This window comes from Cydia splendana, chromosome 2, assembly GCF_910591565.1.
Source record: "Cydia splendana chromosome 2, ilCydSple1.2, whole genome shotgun sequence".
Lineage (NCBI taxonomy): Eukaryota > Metazoa > Arthropoda > Insecta > Lepidoptera > Tortricidae > Cydia > Cydia splendana.
Window position 1 is genome coordinate 5612171 of NC_085961.1, and position 21032 is coordinate 5633202.

A 21032-nucleotide genomic window follows, 5' to 3' on the forward strand; every position below is an offset into this window, starting at 1 on the left:
GTGCCCTGAAACTGAAAAACAACCTATTGACACAAACAGAGTAACTATTGCGCATATAAAATTGGGTAATAATATTAGTATTTGTTGTTATTTTTTGAATTTCCGGGGAATTCCCGTTGGCGGTTTGGTGACCAATAAGCCTACCAACCAAGCCACTCACTATTAGCTTAGCAAAAAAAAATAAAAAAAAATATTAAGCAATAAAGTTATTAGTGGAATCAAGTAAGTACCTATAACAATTTTTTTTGAATACCACGTCGATGGCAAACTAGTTTACGGTCCGACTGATGGTAAGCGGTCACCGTAGTCTATGGACGCCTGTAATTCTAGAAGTGTGGCTATCTTAAATGCCGGCAACGCACTTACAACCCTTCTGGTGTAGCGGGTGTCCATGGGCGGCGGTAATCGCTTACCATCAGGTGATCCTTCTGCTCGTTTGCCTCCTATTCCTATATCATAAAAAAACGTGTGGATCTCCTAGTAGCGACAAGATGTCCTTGTTTCGTGAATTAAAAATACACATCGGTCAGATGGGTCTACAAATGAAACTGGATCATACTAAAAATAGTTTTGCGTTTCTAAGACTAAAATTCGGGTCCAGGACTGTAATGCATTTTGGTAATAAATGGAATAAAATAACTATAAACAATTATAACCGTCATCCCAGTCTAGTCATCGGTGGCGTGGTGATGCGGAAATAAAATCTTGGAACGGTTACAAAACTAGATCATACGATATTTTGTTTGTGTAGTGGCGCGTTTTCATTGAGTCGTGCGGGAGGTGTGGCCAACGGCGTTACGTAGCGCGCTGTTAGCAAACATGTTTTGATAATCGTATAAAACTAGTTGTTTGTTTACGTATTTCTCAGTACTAACTCAATATTCAAAGAAGAAGGTACTCACCGTTTTTAAACCAACCATTTAAAAAAGACATTCAATTTTAGGAGGACTTCCTTTATAAAAAGTGACCTAATAAGAAAGTGAACTGAACGAGAGTGAAGTGAATGTAAAAAGTTTGTTTTGGTTCGCTCGGCTGCGATTGGCAGAACTGTTATCGTCCGATTTTACGTCATTCGTATCTGTCATTGTAGGCTTAGTCATTGATTTATTTATATTTTTCGCCAAGGCTTTACGCAAATAAGATTTGCTACAGTTGTGAATCGACACTGCTTCTGTGATAACGTGATAATATATCCAATCGTCGAGAGAGTTCTCTGTATTGTGACATTACGATAAACTAAGTGTGAAGTGACGGTCGCGAGCGTACGTTATTCGCCTAAGAACTTGCTCCGTATCTATAATTTAGATTCAAAACTAAGTGATTGGTGTATACATTAATAAAATAGACTGTGTTTTACGTGCCCTGAGATCTAATAAAGCTTTAAACATGTCTTCGTTGGGCAGTCAATGGCGAATAATTCGGCACTATCTGTCGATGACCAACCTGAACTCTGAAGTTGAAAAACTAGTCCAGAGAATGAAGCCAGCCTCTCCCGAGCAGTGGGACAGTAAGTAACACCCATGTCATACATAAGGTTATCAATTGAGTTTTGGTAAGAGTTCAACAGTTGAGTTCATAGGCTATTTTTATTCTCTGTAACTATTTAAATGATGTTATTAGGGCACCAGACATCGATTTCATTACATAGGCCTTCAACCTCGCTTTCGGACAATGACTTGATGAATAAACTTTACACATTAGGTTTTCAATGCCTTTATTTATGTTTCTGTAATGTAAACAATATTTTGTTTACATTTTATTATACCTCTCGCGTCAAATGAGGTCCCTATGTTTTCTTTCAAGTCTGTTTTGGTTGGGTTTAATTTAAAAAATAGTTGATGAAATATGCAACAGCTTCTTCATCTAAAATTGCGTGAACTGTCATAGCCTCCTAAGGCCCATGGTCCTACCTATATTACTTATTCAGTTCAATGAAATTTAAATCATATTCAATTGGAAAAGAGTCGCATTTGTTTAGTTTCGTTCAATTTTCGAACAAAACCAAAATCACTGCACTAAAGGTTCAAATTTCAGTGGCAAATTCTGGATTTTTCATTTGTATGGCTGGCCTTAGGAGGATAGGGACCATCATGTGATGCGAGAGGTATAGTGTCAGAATTGTTATTTAAAACAAGAGTTATTACATATCGCTGGCCCAATATTACAGGGTTCTATGTTACATTTTCAAGATAGTTGAAATTCGACTTAATGTCACTATGACAATGTTCAAATTTCAGTTGATGACCATGTGTTGATGGAATGTGTCCGTAATGAGGCGCTGAGGAATGACATGACATTTATTAAATCTACCAACATAGGTAGTTGCAACATCGTCCTGGCATCGCCACTATCAGACGAGGCCAGGTTGATGTGCAAACTATACTTATATGTGATGTAGTGGTGTAGGTAATACTTCACTACTACATCATTATTACTATTAGATCTCATTACGGGGGTGACATTGTCACTGCGTGACAAAACCCCTTAAAAAAAAAGGATTAAAAAAAAAAAATTTCTGTTCGATAAAAGTGAAACATAGAACCCTGTAATATTGGGGCAGCGATATAACAAAGCTTTTTTCATCCTTTTGACAGATTTAATTAGAAAATTCGAAAAAGCAGTCACAGCTAGATTATCAACTACAACCAAAGAAATAGAACCAGCACTTGACAAAAAATCCATTACTAAAGAAACATCAGCCGCAAGCACGACAGATGAAAAACCCTTTAAAATACCCAATCACGATGAGAAGTTTCCGCAGGAAGGTCTGTCGGTGGGATCGGAGGCCAAAGAGATCACTATAGAAGGTCTTTGGCAAGGATTAAAGCTGAAAAAGGATACTCACTTTGGGAAAATATCGGAGAACAGCTGGAAATCTAATAAGCCTATTGTCACAAAGGTGAGTCTTTCATTTGATTTTGTACCGACCAAAAAAAGAGTAATTTATTGTGTAATGTGCATTTATTATATGCAATATATTTGTTAATACCGGATTGTAGAAGCTGGAAACAGATTCATTAAATTAATGGACTCAAATGCCAAGTTAAAAGATTTTATTTAATCACTGATACTCATCCAATATCTACATATACTTATTATGAAATTGAAAAGAAAACAGTGGCCTATTTCATTAATTAACAATAAATATGAATATGACTAAACAAAATTCTTAGTTTTTGTTTGCCACACTCTCCAAGGCTAAGGTTGTTTAAACCTCTGACAGGTACAAATTATTGGCAAGATTCCAAATTAGAAATATACCATATATTATTACAATAGTATTGATTAACATACTAATAAACAATTACTAGCTTGGCTTTAGTTAGTCCAATGTATGGCAACGATCTGGCCATAAATAATAATTTATTTATAGATGTGGATTTAAATAATCTAATCACAGCCTTATTGCCTTTACTTACAGCTCAATTTGCAAGGTTTATCATGTTGGACATCATGTTAGTTATATTTTGATTGCCTAATTAATAAATTCTGTCAAACAATATTTTAATCAACAGTTATGCTATTTCACAGTATCTTTTTTTTATAGTTCGTTTTTTTTAGCATTAGAAATAAGGTAAACAATCTTGATGTGTCTTTTAATTGAAAAACACATTTTAAAAATAAGTTACGGCAAATATGTAACAATTATGAATCTAATACGATCATTTATATTAATCTGCTTTCATAAGTAATAGTTCATGATTTTTAAAAAGCGTTTTTCAATTAAAAGACATGTCAAGATCGCTTACCTTCTTTCAAGTTCTTTCTAATGTTAAAAAAAATGAACTATAGCAATAGTAGTTATTTTTTAGGGTTCCTACCCAAAGGGTAAAAACGGGTTCCTACTACTAAGACTCCACTGTCCCTCTGTTTGTCCGTCTATCCGTCTGTTCGTATGTCTGTCACCCAGGCTGTATCTCAACCGTGATGATGTGTTGCCGCTATAACAACAAATACTAAAAGAAGAATGGAACCCACGGTGGGCGACTCCAACTTGCACTTGTCCGGTTTTTATCAATTATGAGTATATCAAATATAATGACTTTAGAACATATTTCAGTAAATCAGCAAATGTTGAATCTCATTTAAAGATTTGACATCAAACTTACACACATAAATAAAACATTTTATTAATCAGATAACTCTATTTTTAATTTGCTCTCAATTTCTAACCAGCGCTTACAAATACAAAACAAAGAAAGTAATAAACACGGAAATCTGCTGATAATGATAACATATAAAGATTATGTTATTCTACTCTTATGTTTGTCAGGGGGTCAATCCCTATCCAATTCAGATAAGCCTCTTAGCCTCAATATTTTGTGGAACAGATAAGAAAGGCGACAGGCGTAAAAATATATTAAGTAGGATTTTGATTTTTATTGCAAAAAAATTATTTAAATAACAACTTGTATATTAAATATCAACTTTAACCATACAGCCAATAGTTAAAAAGAGCGCGAACTCAAACGATATCTGAAAAAAAGAATAGCGAACTGAGTCCATACTTGAAGTCGCGTTAGATGTATAGAGTCGCGCGCGAGAACACAACTCATGCTAGCAGGTCAGGAAGAAACATGAAACACACTTAGCAACAGCCGAGTACAACAGTATTTGCGCTAAATGACTCCATCACTTTCGTTTGCGATATTAATGAAGGAGATGCAACACGAATTTTTGAGCAAAAACCTACTCTACATATTTCAGATAAAAAGGAAAGTATGTTTGATATCTATGCTAACATAACAAATAAAAATGTTATCGCATCACGCGGTCGTCAATGTAATATCACGTACGTCAAGTACATTATGTACGTCGCACACGACTAAGATATATGCAAATAAGTGTGAATACAAAATGGCCTCTGAGAGTGAACGATATGATACTGTATTGCTGACAATGCATTCGGCCTAACAGTGCAAGCAATTTATCAGTTGCTAGTTTTATGCATGAAATGCTACGTAAGTCACGAAAAATATCATCATCTTCCTCGCTTTGGCCCGGCATTTTGCCACGGCTCATGGGAGCCTGGGGTCCGCTTGGCAACTAATCCCAAGAATTGGCGTAGGCACTAGTTTTTACGAAAGCGACTGCCATCTGACCTTCCAACCCAGAGGTTAATTAAACTAGGCCTTATTGAGATTAGTCCAGTTGCCTCACGATGTTTTCCTTCACCGAAAAGCGACTGCTGGTAAATATCAAATGATATTTCGTACATAAGTTTCGAAAAACTCATTAGTACGAGCCGGGGTTTGAACCCGCGACCTCCGGATTGAAAGTCGCACGCTTAGGTCACGAAAAATATATAGGTACGAATTAGCAACAATAACCATGTTTCACTAATAATTAATAAAATCAGGTTAGTTTTTATTTATGATTTAGGTACATACTTCATTTAAATCTAATAGTTTCTGGGAAAGAACGAAAAATCAAATGGTACATACTTCATTTAAATCTAATAGTTTCTGGGAAAGACGAAAAATCAAATTCAGTTGAAGTAGATGGCGCTGTACTACTCCAATCTATAGCGGGCCATTATCTAAAATCGCATGCGGTTTATTGCAAAGTTTTTGGTATTTAACCAACCGGTAACCAGAAAACTTATTAAACTTTATTGCGCCACCTGCCAGTGCTAGTCGGACTTGCCCACCGAGGGTTCCGTACTTTTTAGAATTTGTTGTTAAAGTGGTATCACACTATCGCACCAAGGTCGCGGTGCGCTGCGTAATGTGTTACGGCCTTTATAGCGGCAACAGATATGGTATGTACATCATTTGTAAAAAATTCAACTGTCTAGCTATCACGGTTCATGAGATACAGCCTGGTGACAGACAGACAGACGGACAGTGGAGTCTTAGTAATAGGGTCCCGTTTTTACCCTTTGGGTACCTACTGAACCCTAACAAAATGCTCAAATTCGTTTTTTTTCCAGACTTCCATCCATTCCCGGACAGCTTACGTCATATCGGCGCTTGTGACCGCGGAGACGACAGAATGCCTGAAGAGCAGGACAGAGCATTTCATCGACCATTTGAAACAATATCCTGAGTCTAGGGACTATGCTATTAAGGTAAATATTTTAGGTTTCATTTCAGACTTTGCAAACTACAAAAAAATTAAAAACTCAAGTAAGTTAGAACAATGTAAAACTACAAAGAAATTTTAAAGGATAATAGAAACAGGTAACAACAGGCGGTCTTATCGCTAAAAAGCGATCTCCCCCAGACAACCTTTGGGTAGCAGGAAATGTAGACCTCATACAAAAGTCAACAAGTAGTGCAAGGAGCTAAATATGGAGATTATTAAACACAAACAGACATACTACATACTACTTATATAAGTATTAAAACAAAACCTAATAAATATACAATCAAATAAATATACAATCAATATACAGTATGCAACTGAACGAAAAGCAATTACTCAAACCCGTTAATGTTTAGGTCATACTAAGCAACTTTTACTATGGGACCAACCCCGAGATCGCAAAAAAACAATTGACTCTCCCATAGGAAATTTCAAGTTCGGACCAGCAAAATGTATGAAACATCCAATTTTTTTTCCGCGTTTTCGGGGTTGGTCCCATAGTAAAAGTTGCTCAGTATGACCTAAACATTAACGGGTTTGAGTAATTGCTTTTCGTTCAGTTACATAATGCAGTAACTGCATAAGGCACTGAGTGTAACTTTCAGGAATCGGGACCACTGGTTTGAGAGAACCCCAGTTAAATACTTATCGTTTATTGCGTGATTGATGCAACCATAACATGTCTTCTGATGGGAAGCAATTAGGGTCGAAGCTGGATTGCTCTAGTCTCTTTATAGCCTATTGTCATTTGTCTTATTAGACCTAGAGATTATAGGGAAAGCAATCATTCATGTTTGGTTGACAACCATACTACAATGCTTTTATCTAGCTTGTATATATTAAATGTACAATTGTATTTCGTAGGAGGGTGCAGTGCGAGCACTTTTGAGGGTACAGCGAAGACTGAATGATGATCAACCAATAACTAAAGAGACTGCTGGCATTGTCAAAGAGGTAATTTATATTATTACTATGTTTGTATTATATTCTTTAGTGAGAGAGCCCAAATAAAAACTCTCTGAAGACAATCCCTTTGACCTCCAAAGAGTCCAAAGACGTCAACTGACGCGGGCGGCTACAGCCAAATATCCACCTTCGTGCATTGCGACAAGGTTCAGTACGGATATGATGGTCGTTCTTGTCTACGTGAGAGCGTGATAAAACGGTGTCTGTCACTTTCTATCCCACGGTGACAGTTATTTTATCACGTGGATAAAGATGGATATAGCTATCCATAATACGCCGGCAGGATGACACGGCGCACACGATAGGCGTGCCGTTCAAAGGAGTATTTCCTGATTTCTCCCGAAATTTTAACCAAGTATAAATAATACTAATTGTATCCCTTCCAGGCCCTAGCCCTGATGGGTTACACCGGCCCCACAAAAGGCCCCGGCCCCAACATCCTGTCCATCGACGGCGGCGGCATCCGCGGCCTCATCGCCATCGAAGTGCTACGGCATCTCGAGAGGCTCACCGGCAGACGGGTGCAAGACATGTTCGACTATATCATCGGAGTCAGCACTGGGGCCATCATAGCTGCTGTCATTGGTATGTTGCTACATATGTACTTGCTTGGTTATGGCCATCGAAGTGTAACATCTCGAGAGGCTCACCGGCAGACGGGTGCAGGACTTGTTTGACTATATCATCGGAGTCAGCACTGGGGCCATCATAGCTGCTGTCATTGGTATGTTGCTACATATGTACTTGCTTGGTTATGGCCATCGAAGTGTAACATTTCGAGAGGCTCACCGGCAGACGGGTGCAGGACTTGTTTGACTATATCATCGGAGTCAGCACTGGGGCCATCATAGCTGCTGTCATTGGTATGTTGCTACATATGTACTTGCTTGGTTATGGCCATCGAAGTGTAACATCTCGAGAGGCTCACCGGCAGACGGGTGCAGGACTTGTTTGACTATATCATCGGAGTCAGCACTGGGGCCATCATAGCTGCTGTCATTGGTATATTGCTACATATGTACTTGCTTGGTTATGGCCATCGAAGTGTAACATCTCGAGAGGCTCACCGGCAGACGGGTGCAGGACTTGTTTGACTATATCATCGGAGTCAGCACTGGGGCCATCATAGCTGCTGTCATTGGTATATTGCTACATATGTACTTGCTTGGTTATGGCCATCGAAGTGTAACATCTCGAGAGGCTCACCGGCAGACGGGTGCAGGACTTGTTTGACTATATCATCGGAGTCAGCACTGGGGCCATCATAGCTGCTGTCATTGGTATGTTGCTACATATGTACTTGCTTAGTTATAGCAAAGACATATGTAACTTCGTATAAGACGAATAAAGTCTAAGGAAAAAACGTGCCTCGGAATTCAAGAAAAAGTCATTCTCGAATAGATGCCGCACACACCTTTAGCCTATCCTCGGCTAGATGGCGTGACGACACCGTTTCATATTTAACAATTTTAACACATAGATTTCAGTGAATGAACATGGATCAAAATGAAATAAAAATAATAAAATCATTTATCCATATATATACATTTTTTTGATAATTTTATACGTTTTCATTTTGAGTTTTAGTCGTGTGTCGATAGATGGCAGTAAATTTACAGTGACTACAAAATTTACAATGACAGGACCCCTCTACACTATCTATTCTTTTTGGTTATAGCCATTGAAGTGTTACATTTTGAGGGGTCCCCGGCACGTGCAAGACATGTTCGACTATATCATCGGAGTCAGCACAGGGGCTATCATAGCTGCTGTGATTGGTAAGAGCTTGTCTACACAACAAACAAACTTATTAATATCTAACAGTTATTTCATAATTTTAGGACAGCAGCTCTTATAAGGCATTTTGTGAGCTCTTACTCAATAGATGGCTTTAGCGCCATCTTACTCACAAACTTAAATATTAGGACCGTTTTATTGAAAAGTGAACATATTGACACCTGGACATTTTGTCATTTTGTTACTAGGGGATCATAACTTTAGGACTTTTTAATATTGAACATTGACTCTTACTGGACATTATGACACTTAGTTTTTCTTACATAAGGACAGTAATGAATTTGGACTTATTGGCCTGGACATTCTAACACTTGGACATATATGCCCCTAAAGACTTAGGATAAAACTGTTTTTCGTTATTGTGTGAGCTTATAATGAAATGTAATGCTATTATTTATGAAATACATTTCACTTGTTACAGGTGGAGGCGTGGGTACGCTTGACACGGCGAATCAAATGTACATGACGCTTTCGAAGGAAATGTTCGGGAAAACCTCGCTCATTGGAGGTAAAATACACACATAATATACACACCATAACCATTCAATAGATATACCCACACAGCCAACAACAACAACAAGCCAAGTAAAAGTAAAAGTAAAAGGGAAAATTTAAAAAGTCTTAACCATAATATTTATATGCGATTTGACTTCTCAGCTCAGCCATTCCATTTAACTTTGTGTTAGTTACTCTCCTAACTTGTACTAACTATTGTAAATTAAATATTTCCAATATATATTTCTTAATTAAACATATGTGGCCCCGCGGCCGCAAAATGTCCCACTCTGTCGCTTGCCATAAGGACGCTTTGACAGGTTATTCGTATAAAGATACAAACACATCTCGTCCTTACGGTAAGCGACAAAATGATGGGACCTTTCACTAGACTTTGACACATAATTTTATTAGTACAACTTACAAAGTAAGGGGTTAATAGGTACACTTAATTAAAGTATTCTTATTTTGTATTAACAGGTACATCTAGGTTAGTGTGGACACATTCCTACTACGACACAGACGCGTGGGAGGCGTTATTGAAGAGGAACTTGGGAGATTTTACTCTCACCGAGTGCAATAGGAACGATACGCCTAAAGTAAGTACCTAGACAACCTTTTCTGGTACCGGGGGGTATAAATAAATAAATATTATAAGACAATTTTACTCAGATCGACCTAGTCCCACAGCAAGCTCAATAAGACTTGTCTTCTGGGTACTAACGACGATATATATAATATACACATGTATATAAATAAATACTTATATATATACCTAGAAAACATCCATAACTCGGGAACAAATATTCGTGATGAACACACAAATAAATGCCCCTACCAGGATTCCAACTCGGGACCTCACTACCGATTAGGCTAGAATGCCGTTAAATAAGGGTATAAAAGAACTTAATTTGTTATTTGCACTGCAATGCAATGTGCAATTGCGAAATTTTAAAATATAAATAAATAAAAATCATTTATTGCAAGCTTTACAAATTGTTGGAAAATAAGAAATTGAAACCCATTTTGGTAGCAGAAAATTTCGTTTACCAAATGAATGGTCTTGGAAACAGGAGCACGTGGAAAGATTTCTTCACACTTCGCACGTGGCGAAGTGTGAAGAAATCTTTCCACGTGCTCCTTTCCCTCCGCCCGTGATGGACTCTCAACAATATTAAAAACACCGACCATCAACGAGGGTACTTTAGCTGTTTGGCCGTAACGTCCCTCTCGAATGCTGCTAAACGAATATCGCTAATAATCGTTATATTCCCCACAGATGGCGCTCGTGTCGTGCGTAGTGAACGCCGGCTCGAAGCTGTCCCCCTTCCTGTTCCGCTCGTACGAGTGCCCGTTCCGCGTGCGCTCCGTGTTCCCGGGCACGGCGCGCGCGCGGCTGTGGCACGCCGTGCGCGCCTCCGCCGCCGCGCCCACCTACTTCAACGAGTTCCGGCTCAACAACCTATTGCATCAGGTGAGACTATTGTAGGAGAGAGAGAGAGAGAACCATATTCCTCTTCCACTCATACGCTACATCTTCTTCCTCGCGAAACCCCGGCATTTTGCCACGGCTGATGGGAGCCTAAGGTCCGCTTGACAACTAATCCCATGATTTGACGCAAACACTAATTGATATTTCGCACAATAAATTCCGAAAAACTCATTGGTACGAGCCGGGGTTTGAACCTGCGACCTCCGGATTGAAAGTCGCACGCTCTTACCGCTAGGCCACCAGCACTTCATATACACTCATACGCTACATATTTCTACGAATTCCAATTGGACAATCTATTGCACCAAGTAAGAATTCTCCAAATTTTTGTCACAATTTTGTTATATTTCTTTTTAAACATTTTAATAAAGTTCATTTTTGTTTCCAGGATGGCGGCATAATGGTGAACAACCCAACAGGCGTCGGCCTCCACGAAGCCAAACTCCTTTTCGGCGCTAAAGCTCTCCAAAACGGAACAGTCATCTCCGTAGGAACCGGCAAAGCTCTTCATAAACACCTTGATTACCAGAGCTTAAGCAATGGTCTGCAGAAGGAGGCACCTGGGACCAGTTGGAAGGACAAGTTTAACAAGATTTTGGACTCTGCTACCGACACTGAAGGTTGGTTTTTCTTTGCACCTTTTTCCTATCCTCCATGTAGCACAGTAATCTCCATTGGTAATGGCGAGGCTCTTCACAAACACCTCGACTATCAGAGCTTAAGCAATGGTCTGCAGAAGGAGGCACCTGGGACCAGTTGGAAGGACAAGTTTAACAAGATTTTGGACTCTGCTACCGACACCGAAGGTTGGTTTTTCGTTGCACCTTTTTCCTATCCTCCATGTAGCACAGTAATCTCCATTGGTAATGGCGAGGCTCTTCACAAACACCTCGACTATCAGAGCTTAAGCAATGGTCTGCAGAAGGAGGCACCTGGGACCAGTTGGAAGGACAAGTTTAACAAGATTTTGGACTCTGCTACCGACACCGAAGGTTGGTTTTTCGTTGCACCTTTTTTCTATCCTCCATGTAGAACAGTAATCTCCATTGGTAATGGCGAGGCTCTTCACAAACACCTCGACTATCAGAGCTTAAGCAATGGTCTGCAGAATAAAGCGCCTGGGACCAGTTGGAAGGACAAGTTTAACAAGATTTTGGACTCTGCTACCGACACTGAAGGTTGGTTTTTCTTTGCATATTTTTTTTTGTTGAACTTTATAATAGGATGTTAATATACGTTAACTCCAGCATAGCTGATCTCAAGCACCTCGACTATTAATATTAAAAATACTACCGGTACTTTCGGTTCTTAAAACAGTTTCCGCCATCCATCTGCTGACTTGGTTTGGCTTATACATTCTCATTATTAAGACGAATTTCAGTCAGTCCATGAATCTAGTATTTAACCGAATCAGGCATGAGGGGTGGCTGGAGGGGGGAAATGACCGAACGGGATAGTCTTATGTATCTTTCAGTAAGAGTAGCAGCGAAAGCGCTATTATTGTTTGTCCTTGTCAGTCTCACATTTTTTTTGTTCCTCACCGTAAATTTAGTATGGATTATGGTGGGCAACAAATGAATTCGACCAATCATAGTGTCGCATTGCGTATGTTGTCCCTCACGGTCGCACGCGTATAGCTCATCTATAGGTAGGAACCATCTACGAGTCAGTCAAAATCTATCAAAATGGTTGATTCAAGCTACATCGCAATGGTTGATTCAACAGGTACCCATCTAGTGTTGAACGACCTCCTACCCCCGGGCAGCTACTACCGCTTCAACCCTCCCCTGATGGAGGAGTGCGCCATGGACGAGATCAACCCCGACAAACTGAACAGCCTAGTCACCGACACGCAGGCCTACATCCGCCGGAACCAGCACAAGTTCCAACAGGTACCGCCCGGGGTTGTACCCCCTATCCTGGTCCTCCTAAATTCTATCAGTTCCAGATAAAATAAAAATAAAACAACGGGTTGCACTCCGGGAGTGCCGGCAGAAGTGAAAACTCAATGACATTGTAACAGTTTTTCGATCAGGTCACGTGTCCGTCTTACGTCTTACGAATCTTACGGTCACGTGACCTGTCGCGAGTTTAACATTTTTTCCCCATCACAAAAAGTGCACAGCGCCGCTAAAGAAGTTTTCACTTCAAAAACACCCTAGATTGTTAAAATCTAATTCTGATATGTTCAATGTTCAAGTTTTTATTTGCTAAAAATGCACGTACTTAATAGATGTATTTATAAACTAAGATTATCTCTCGACTTCGTTCACATAAATATCGTTAAACTGTCCCTTGTTTAAACTCACTATTTCTATTCTAACTTTCAACCCCCATTTCACCCTCTTGGGGTATGCATCTCGGCATTACTTACTTGGCTGGCGCGATGACCCAAAATGATTCTTGGCCTCCAACACAAGAGCACGCCACTTTGCTCGGTCCGAGCGGTATCACGCCAGCTTTCGCCGACGCCGAGCTTACGGAGATCTGCCTCCACTCTATCTGCCCAACGATATTTAGAAACTCTGCATCAAATATTATGATTTATTCCAGGTTATACTTATCTGTATGCCGAATTTCATCCAAATCTCTTTTAGACGTAATTCCGTAATTCGTCACATAGCAACAAACACCCTAAACATACAAACTTTCATATAGTAAGAGAAGTTAAAGTTGGTAATCTATTACCAACTACAAGAATATCAACTAATGTATACTATTTTCAAACAAATAAATAATTCTCTTCTCCTATTTTCTCAGGCCGCCGCCATGCTGGTACGAAAACGGACCATCGCGCAGAAGGTAATGGATTTTGTTGACTACCAGAGCCAGATCATGGGCGTCGTGGCCAAGTGACGCTTAAGTCATCGTCATCAGGTCGCTGATGAATGATGAACGAGTGAGTGAATGATTGTCTAGTCCAATGAGTGGAGAGAATCTGTTGTGACGAGTTCCAGGGTTCAAAAATATGATTTTTGGTCATATGGAAAGTGCTGCTGGTTAAATGAAAGTGGACGGATGAAGCACGTGAAGTTAATGGAGATAATCTAATGTGAAGAGGGTTAGAAAATATGATTTCGTGTGATTACGATTACACATGATTTGATTCGTAATTTTATAGGCAGTTATAAAAATATATTTGGTGAAATTAAAATACCAAACCTGATACCAAATTACATTGCTAGGAAATCGCGGTTAAAATTATGGCAAATCACACTTGTCCAATTGGAAACTTAGGTCATTCCTATTTGTCCTATAGATTTTACAATCATGGTCCTAAAGGAACGAGTGGGAAGAAATTTCCCAAAGCATTTTGTTCTGACTAATGATCGACATGGAATTGATTTGTTTGTTTATTGAACATTGTCTGTATGCCAATACGGGTGTAACGGTAATAAACATGTATATGTCGCAGTCAAAAGTGTGAACTGGTCAAAAGAACTTTTAACCGACAAAAACAGGCAAAACTGCTTTTGACTGAGCATGTTGGCAAAAGTAGTCTTACCTGAAAATCATTGGTTAATAGTAATTGTGACTGTTACTATCAGTCAAAAGTACTCCCAGAAATAGGTAGGTTAGGGTTATTTTTTTTTTGCTACGCCCAAAAAACGAAACTGTTCCCAGAGATAGGTAGGTTAGGGTTATTTTTTTTGCTACGCCCTAAAAACGAAACTGCTGCCAGAAGTATGATTTTCAGGTGAAACTACTTTTGACCAACATGCTCAGTCAAAAGCAGTTTTGCCTGTTTTTGTCGGTTAAAAGTTCTTTTGACCAGTTCACACTTTTGACTGCAACATATATACGTTTTACTTATTCTTATTGCAATGATATAAGAAGTATATTATGCTTTGGATGGTGAACTTGGCACTTACAAGTGTAAATAATGTATTATTAGGGTGAAGACAATAGTTGTCTTTATACTTTTATGTTACGCTAAAGTCCACACCAAACGCGACTGTTAATATTTATACATTTTGGTATCTTGCTTTATTGTCACGGTAAAACGTAACGTGGACGATGTCGTCGAGGTATACCTGTTTTAATGATATAAATACACTTGTCTTGACGTTATACATTCAAATGTATAATTGAAGGTTCCTAAGCCTATGTCCAGTATAGGACAACCAAAAGTCACTATCAAATCGGATGGCCTACCGCGAACACCGAAGTTCGCAAATTACGGGCATCTTTCTCTTTTACTTCAACTAGTACTTCTTTTACTTCAGCTACATATCTCTAATTATAGAGAGACAGAGGCATATGCCCGCAATTTGCGGACTTCGGTGTTCGCGGTAGGCCCTCTGCCCCTATTCTGTGAAACTTAATACAATTTTAATCTTATTACCATTGTATACAAAAGGATATCTAAATACGAGGGTTGTTTCAAGTATGATTAGTGAATTTTGGTTGCCCACTGACGATTGAAATGGCTGCTAAAGTATGAAGGATGTCTCATGGAAAAGGTTGGTAGACTTGTGTTGTTCATGTTCATGTCTAACCAACATTGGATGAGATGGTTGTATAACATTCATACTACAAACATTCGAATATAATTATAATAAATACCTAGTTTAAGATAAATACCAGTTACACTGAAAATATTATAATGCTCACTTAAATTTATAAAAAAATATTTAAAAAAACACGTGTATCTGTTGATGTCAACTTCTAAATATTTTACTCGTTAATTTCATACAGTGCAATAAGTCATTGTTTTTATAAGATTTTATAAAAAATTGTTTGTAGTTTTAGTCATTACTGCTAAAGTTAACTTATATTGCATTTCTATAAATATTGTTAATTAATTGTAAGTAGTAAACAATGTAATTATTTAGACAAAAATATATAGCGAACAGTTTGCAATATTAGTTCTTAGTTACTTTTCCGATAACTTACATTTGTTTTATATAGAAAGATTCCCTTATTAATCATGTATGTAAATGTAATATGTTTTGTAAATAAAAATCATCTAGTCAGTTAGGTACACTACCGTAGTGTAGTTTGTTTTTATATAGTATTTTAGATACACCTCTGTGTACAATTTTAATTGATAGCAATAGATTTTACATAGTTGTTAGTTTTCCAAAATGTGATAATGATAAATAAATAAAAATGAAATCAAACATTTTTTTTTTTACTTTTTATGTTATGACCCACCTATAAAACTGTAAATAATATCATACATATCAAATCTGAGTATGTCAAGAGTTGGTAATGTTTTTAAATTTAACAGATTCGAAAATTAACATTTCAATTATAAAATCTAAAATATATACAGGATGGATGTTACAAATATACAGTAAAACAGACAACATTGTAAAGTTATGTCATAATTAGTTAACGCTACTGTGCTTACAATACAAACCCTACGATTAAGAGCAACAGAGATAACTGACAATGTGACATGAGCACGAGCAGGACAACAAACATTACGGTACCGCATACTTTCACTTTATTCGGTGATCTACAAAGTTTTCTTTGCGCTTCGGAATGTCGCTTCTGTCGATGGTTTGAGTACAGTTATTATGGAGCGATATTTAGTTCCGATTTTCGCCACAAGCATGCATAACATTGTCAAGCTGGAAATGTTGGTTTTTGTGTATATTTTTTTTTATCAAATAAATTCTTTGTATAATTAATTCAACATTCATTAATCAAAAACAATCTTTGGTTAAATTTTAAAAAGTAAGTCGTCCTGTAATAATGAAATAGGAATAACATATTAAACGTTTGTTTTGACATATTTTTATTTTATTTATATTTGGTGCCAATTTTAACTGACACATTAATGTTGTAATAATAGATTATCTATTCAAACTATTGTAAATGTGACAGGTTTACTAAGTAGGTGACTGTACCATCATTAAAATTCTAGAATCGCCTGTTCCACCTCTCCTCAGTTTTGTAACCGCTACGCAGAGAAACGCACGTACGCGGCTGTATGTGCAGTGCCGTGGTAACAATATTTTTCAAAAAAAAATTACGGCTGTTTTGGCGCGAGTTCAAGAATATTACAAAGTTATGGAGTGCTTAAGGATTGTATTGTTTACGGTAAGTAAGTATTTAATCGTATTATTAGTTAGTACTCATTATGCAATCGGCATAAGTGTGTTATGAAGTTCTTTTTTGGGTCCAAGGATGTAATCCTTGAAGGTTACAGATAGATTTCTAATCTCACAAGAATGTAGGGAGAATATTATGCGTGTGTACAGCAATAATGACAAAATATTGTACCGCACATAAGTATTTTCTAAATACAAGTTATTTATCGTAAAGTATTGTTAATAATAATAACGGTGTTGACACTGTGTTTGATTAACTTTAAATATGTTTAATCAAACTTTCTCTTTCCGGTGCTTTTGATATTACTGACATCTGTTTTTTGTATTTAAAATTACAAGTTCTGCTACTCAACAACAGATGGCAGTACTATTGATTATTTTAACTGCAATTTAATGCTGTTTTTTTTTTCTGTAGCTCGTCCTAATCCTCAGCCTGCTCACCTCGGCAGATTCTACAGTTCCCCAGCCAAGGGCACCTAACTTCCAGTATTTTGAGAGGTTCGTAACTACAGGGCACTACAGGATTACAAAAAATTATAGAGTACCTATAGAGAGCCTACTACAGCGCGGGCACTCGCTAAGCATGTACTTATTTGAATTCGCAATAAAATTGATGTGATTTTTTTTGTCAAGTGTATCCCCACTCGAGTCGCTTCGCATTCGGGTTTTTCAAACGTATTTATTCTGAAACTTGAATGCCAAAATCTCCCATCGAAAAAAAAAATACAATTTAACCCTTTATAAGGCCCCATCAGTTATACAGATATGCTACGTGAAAGTTAAATACACTACCATGTTTGTAATGTACTGGGGAACACATCTACGGCAAAAAAAAAACGAAATCATTAAGAAAAACATGTGGTCAATATATGCACTCAGCCTGTTAGTCCACTTGAGTTTTCAGATGATCTGTTTCCAATACACCTATTCATTGACATTGACATAACAAACATAACGTGCTCTGTACAGACTGGCGTTTAATTGACTACATACGGTAAATCGAACATTATTGTGTATCTTGTAGTGGGTAGGATTAATATACGAATATCACTGAAAAAATTATAATCTGTGGCCCGTTTCACGATACAATTTACAAGCGGAAGTCTCTTTCTATCAAGGAGTTAGAAAGAGACTTCCGCATAAAGTTCTAATTACAATACTTATCGATATAGCATGTAACCTTTTATAATTTTATTAATCTTAAAGTGGCAAATGATACACTTTCCTGACACTACAAACAACGTAGTACAATTATTGCAATGCACGATGGAGAGTGGATTTATCAAAATTAGACCTTGTCATCATACCAAGAAGAGTCTCGCCACTCGCCATCGTGAATTGCAAGAGCTCTAATTCAAATTATTAGATACAGCGACGTGTATATTTTTAATAGTATAATGGAAACAATGACGATAGCTTGCTTCCCTTGACAGGCATAGTGCATAAATTGACCACATACTATAAATTAATTAATTACACTAAAATTAAATACTGACCGAAAAAGTATGAATGAGGAAAGAAAGCCTGATGTACTCGCTATATAATACCATTATAGTTAAATAAAAAAGAGGATGTTCTTCTCCGTAAATGTTTATTAACTAAGTGGTTTCCAAATCGTCTCTGCCTTATAAAGGGTTAATTGTAAGCACGTGCTGGTGCTACCGTGCTAAGTTTGAGACTTTTAATTAAGTCTGGGTAATTTGTTCTAGGCCAAAATACCGGTATCCGTATTACGACGAGAACGGACGAGGAAAGCTTCTCTACGGCTACGGAGGCCCGGAGCTGTACCAATACAAGTCCTATTCGCCCTTGGAAGGGATCCATTGACACCCAAACATACTCAAGTAGTTAATTGCATCATTTCGCCTCAGATTGCAAAGGGATTATTATATCTCGTTAGCCGGAGACTTTCTGCTGAGAGGGACAGCTAGAGGAAGGTATACGTCATTTCCCAGTCGCTCTCTAGCAGATGGTGTCCAGCGGAAGCATAGATTTACCAACACCTCAAGCACCTGACCGCTTAGTATGACTCGCGTTGTCGCGCGGGACTCCATATCAAGCGCGACTTCAAGTATGGAGTCGCGCGTGACAACGCAAGTCATGCTAACCGATCTGAAGTAAGAGCCCAGTCACGCTAAGTTTTCAAGCCATCAGCTGCGCCAACTATGGCACTTCAATACATTTTAGGTATATCACCGCCAAATGCCAAGTCGGTGAAAACTTAGCGTAGACTGACACTAAAACCCATGATCAAACATTTACTATTCTACATAATTTAAATTGTATAAATTTAAATAGGTACTTAAGTAGGTATGATATATCTTATGTATGTAGGTACGTAATGATTACGTGATTATGTATTGTATAAATGGCTACTAATAAATATAGATATAAGGAAACATGGTGTAGTTATTACCTCATTGTTAGCACTCCTTGACCGCAACCCACCGTCTACGTGTTGTCTTGGACTGAATAAAGGTATTAAAGTACAGTTGGCACGATATCCTGATTCATTTTGAAGACGAGACAGAAACAGGTCTTTCGGTAACGTGGTATTCTTTCATGTCTTTAAATATGTTGTATAAATGTATAGGTACAACATGTTTAAAGACATGAGGTAGGCCTCAGGGGCATATTTAACTATTTACCCTAGGGCAATCCGGACCATGACCCGGGGCGCCAATTTGCTTTTCTTCCTTGACTTCTGGGGCGGCGAAACTTATTGGCCCGGGGCGCCAAATTTCAAAATACGCCCCTGACCTACCTATAGCCAATACCCACAGCAAACATTAATTATTTTACTCTAAGTATATAGTACCTAAATACAGTCAGCTACAAATATCTTAGAGACGGCCTACGTGAACAAGTTTTTTTACGTGTTTCGGTGGCTGCCATTCCTCAACCCACCAACGGAGCGGCAGCTGACGTCCACGAGGGTTCATACATAGCCGTTAACCCCTATACGAGTTTTCGCCCGGGAGGCGATTGGTCATGGAAATCTGCTTCAGGCTCGCGGTCTAAAGTCTAAAGCTAGACTATATTAGATACATAGATACTAAACCAAACAAAAAGGTACTTAAATATGGCAAGACTATGGCTTTTGCGCAAAGTATTGTTTCACGTAAGTATCTATCATTATGTCTAGAGTTCTAGCTTTTTAAACACAACACAATACCTACACCTAAGTGCCCCTAGCGGTATTGTTAGGCCTGAAACAATGGAACTCTACTAACTCATGGATATTTGTAGGTAATAGTTTAAGTGGGTACTTCATTTTAGGCTAACCTTCACATTCGTAGAAAATAATTGAGAGATTTGAGACAGTTATGTAACAGTTAATTATTATAGTTTTTAATTTTAATAGAGTTCTACAAAGGCAAACAATTGATAGTAAAATTTCAATCAGAGGCCTTCGGCCTGTACGTTGAAACGCCTGTATTTTTTATACGAGCAATTTTTTTTATGGGTTATTAGTTCTTTTTAATAATAAACAGCTGAACAGACTTGCATATGTACAGATAGCTTTGGCCTTCACTTATCTGAAGGAAATACGGGACTAAGATCTCGCTAAAGTGACGCCATCTCAACCTATTAATAACCATGCCATGCCCTAGAAATATTTTAAATATACTTTGGCAAGCCATTTCTGTCAGTAGAAAAAGAAGGCAAATATAGGCTCAAAGATTTTTTCTCCCATATTATTATACCTACAGGGTGGCTAAAAAAAACTGCATTCCAGTTGCCAGGGAGGTTTTGGGATTATACTGAGCAACTATTACTATGGGACCAACCCCAGAATCGCGGATAAAAATTGGCTGTTTCATACATTTTGGCTGGTCCATTTTCTATGGGAGGGTAAATTTATTTTCGCGATTTCGGGTTTGGTCCCATAGTAAAAGTTGCTCTGTATAATCTCAAAATCTCCCTGGCTACCGGAATGCAGTTATTTTTTAGCCACCGTGTATAAGATTATTTCAATTTCATGCCTTTTTCTACTGACAAAGTGGGTTTGCCAGAGTATATTAATCTCTATTGGCAGGGAATTAGGAACAATCAAAAAATTTCGTTCAAAATAAACAAAGCCAACTGTACGTACACATCAGTTAGCCTTGGCATATGTTAGCGTTTAAATA

General features: G+C 38.0%; 2 protein-coding genes across 2 annotated transcripts; both read left to right on the forward strand.

Annotated features, from left to right (window-relative positions):
* The first annotated feature begins 679 nt into the window (after positions 1-679).
* Positions 680-13917, forward strand: LOC134802455 (calcium-independent phospholipase A2-gamma-like). Its single transcript, XM_063775129.1, has 11 exons — positions 680-1507; positions 2595-2899; positions 5933-6070; positions 6952-7041; positions 7440-7638; positions 9272-9358; positions 9826-9944; positions 10625-10819; positions 11226-11457; positions 12563-12729; positions 13598-13917. The coding sequence occupies exons 1-11, from the start codon at positions 1387-1389 to the stop codon at positions 13691-13693; spliced, it is 1749 nt and encodes a 582-aa protein (XP_063631199.1). The 5' UTR covers positions 680-1386; the 3' UTR covers positions 13694-13917.
* A 2752-nt stretch (positions 13918-16669) lies between these two features.
* Positions 16670-19203, forward strand: LOC134802793 (uncharacterized). Its single transcript, XM_063775509.1, has 3 exons — positions 16670-16888; positions 17315-17397; positions 18609-19203. Exons 1-3 carry the CDS (start codon positions 16859-16861, stop codon positions 18724-18726), a joined length of 231 nt encoding a protein of 76 aa, XP_063631579.1. The 5' UTR covers positions 16670-16858; the 3' UTR covers positions 18727-19203.
* The last annotated feature ends 1829 nt before the right edge of the window (positions 19204-21032 follow it).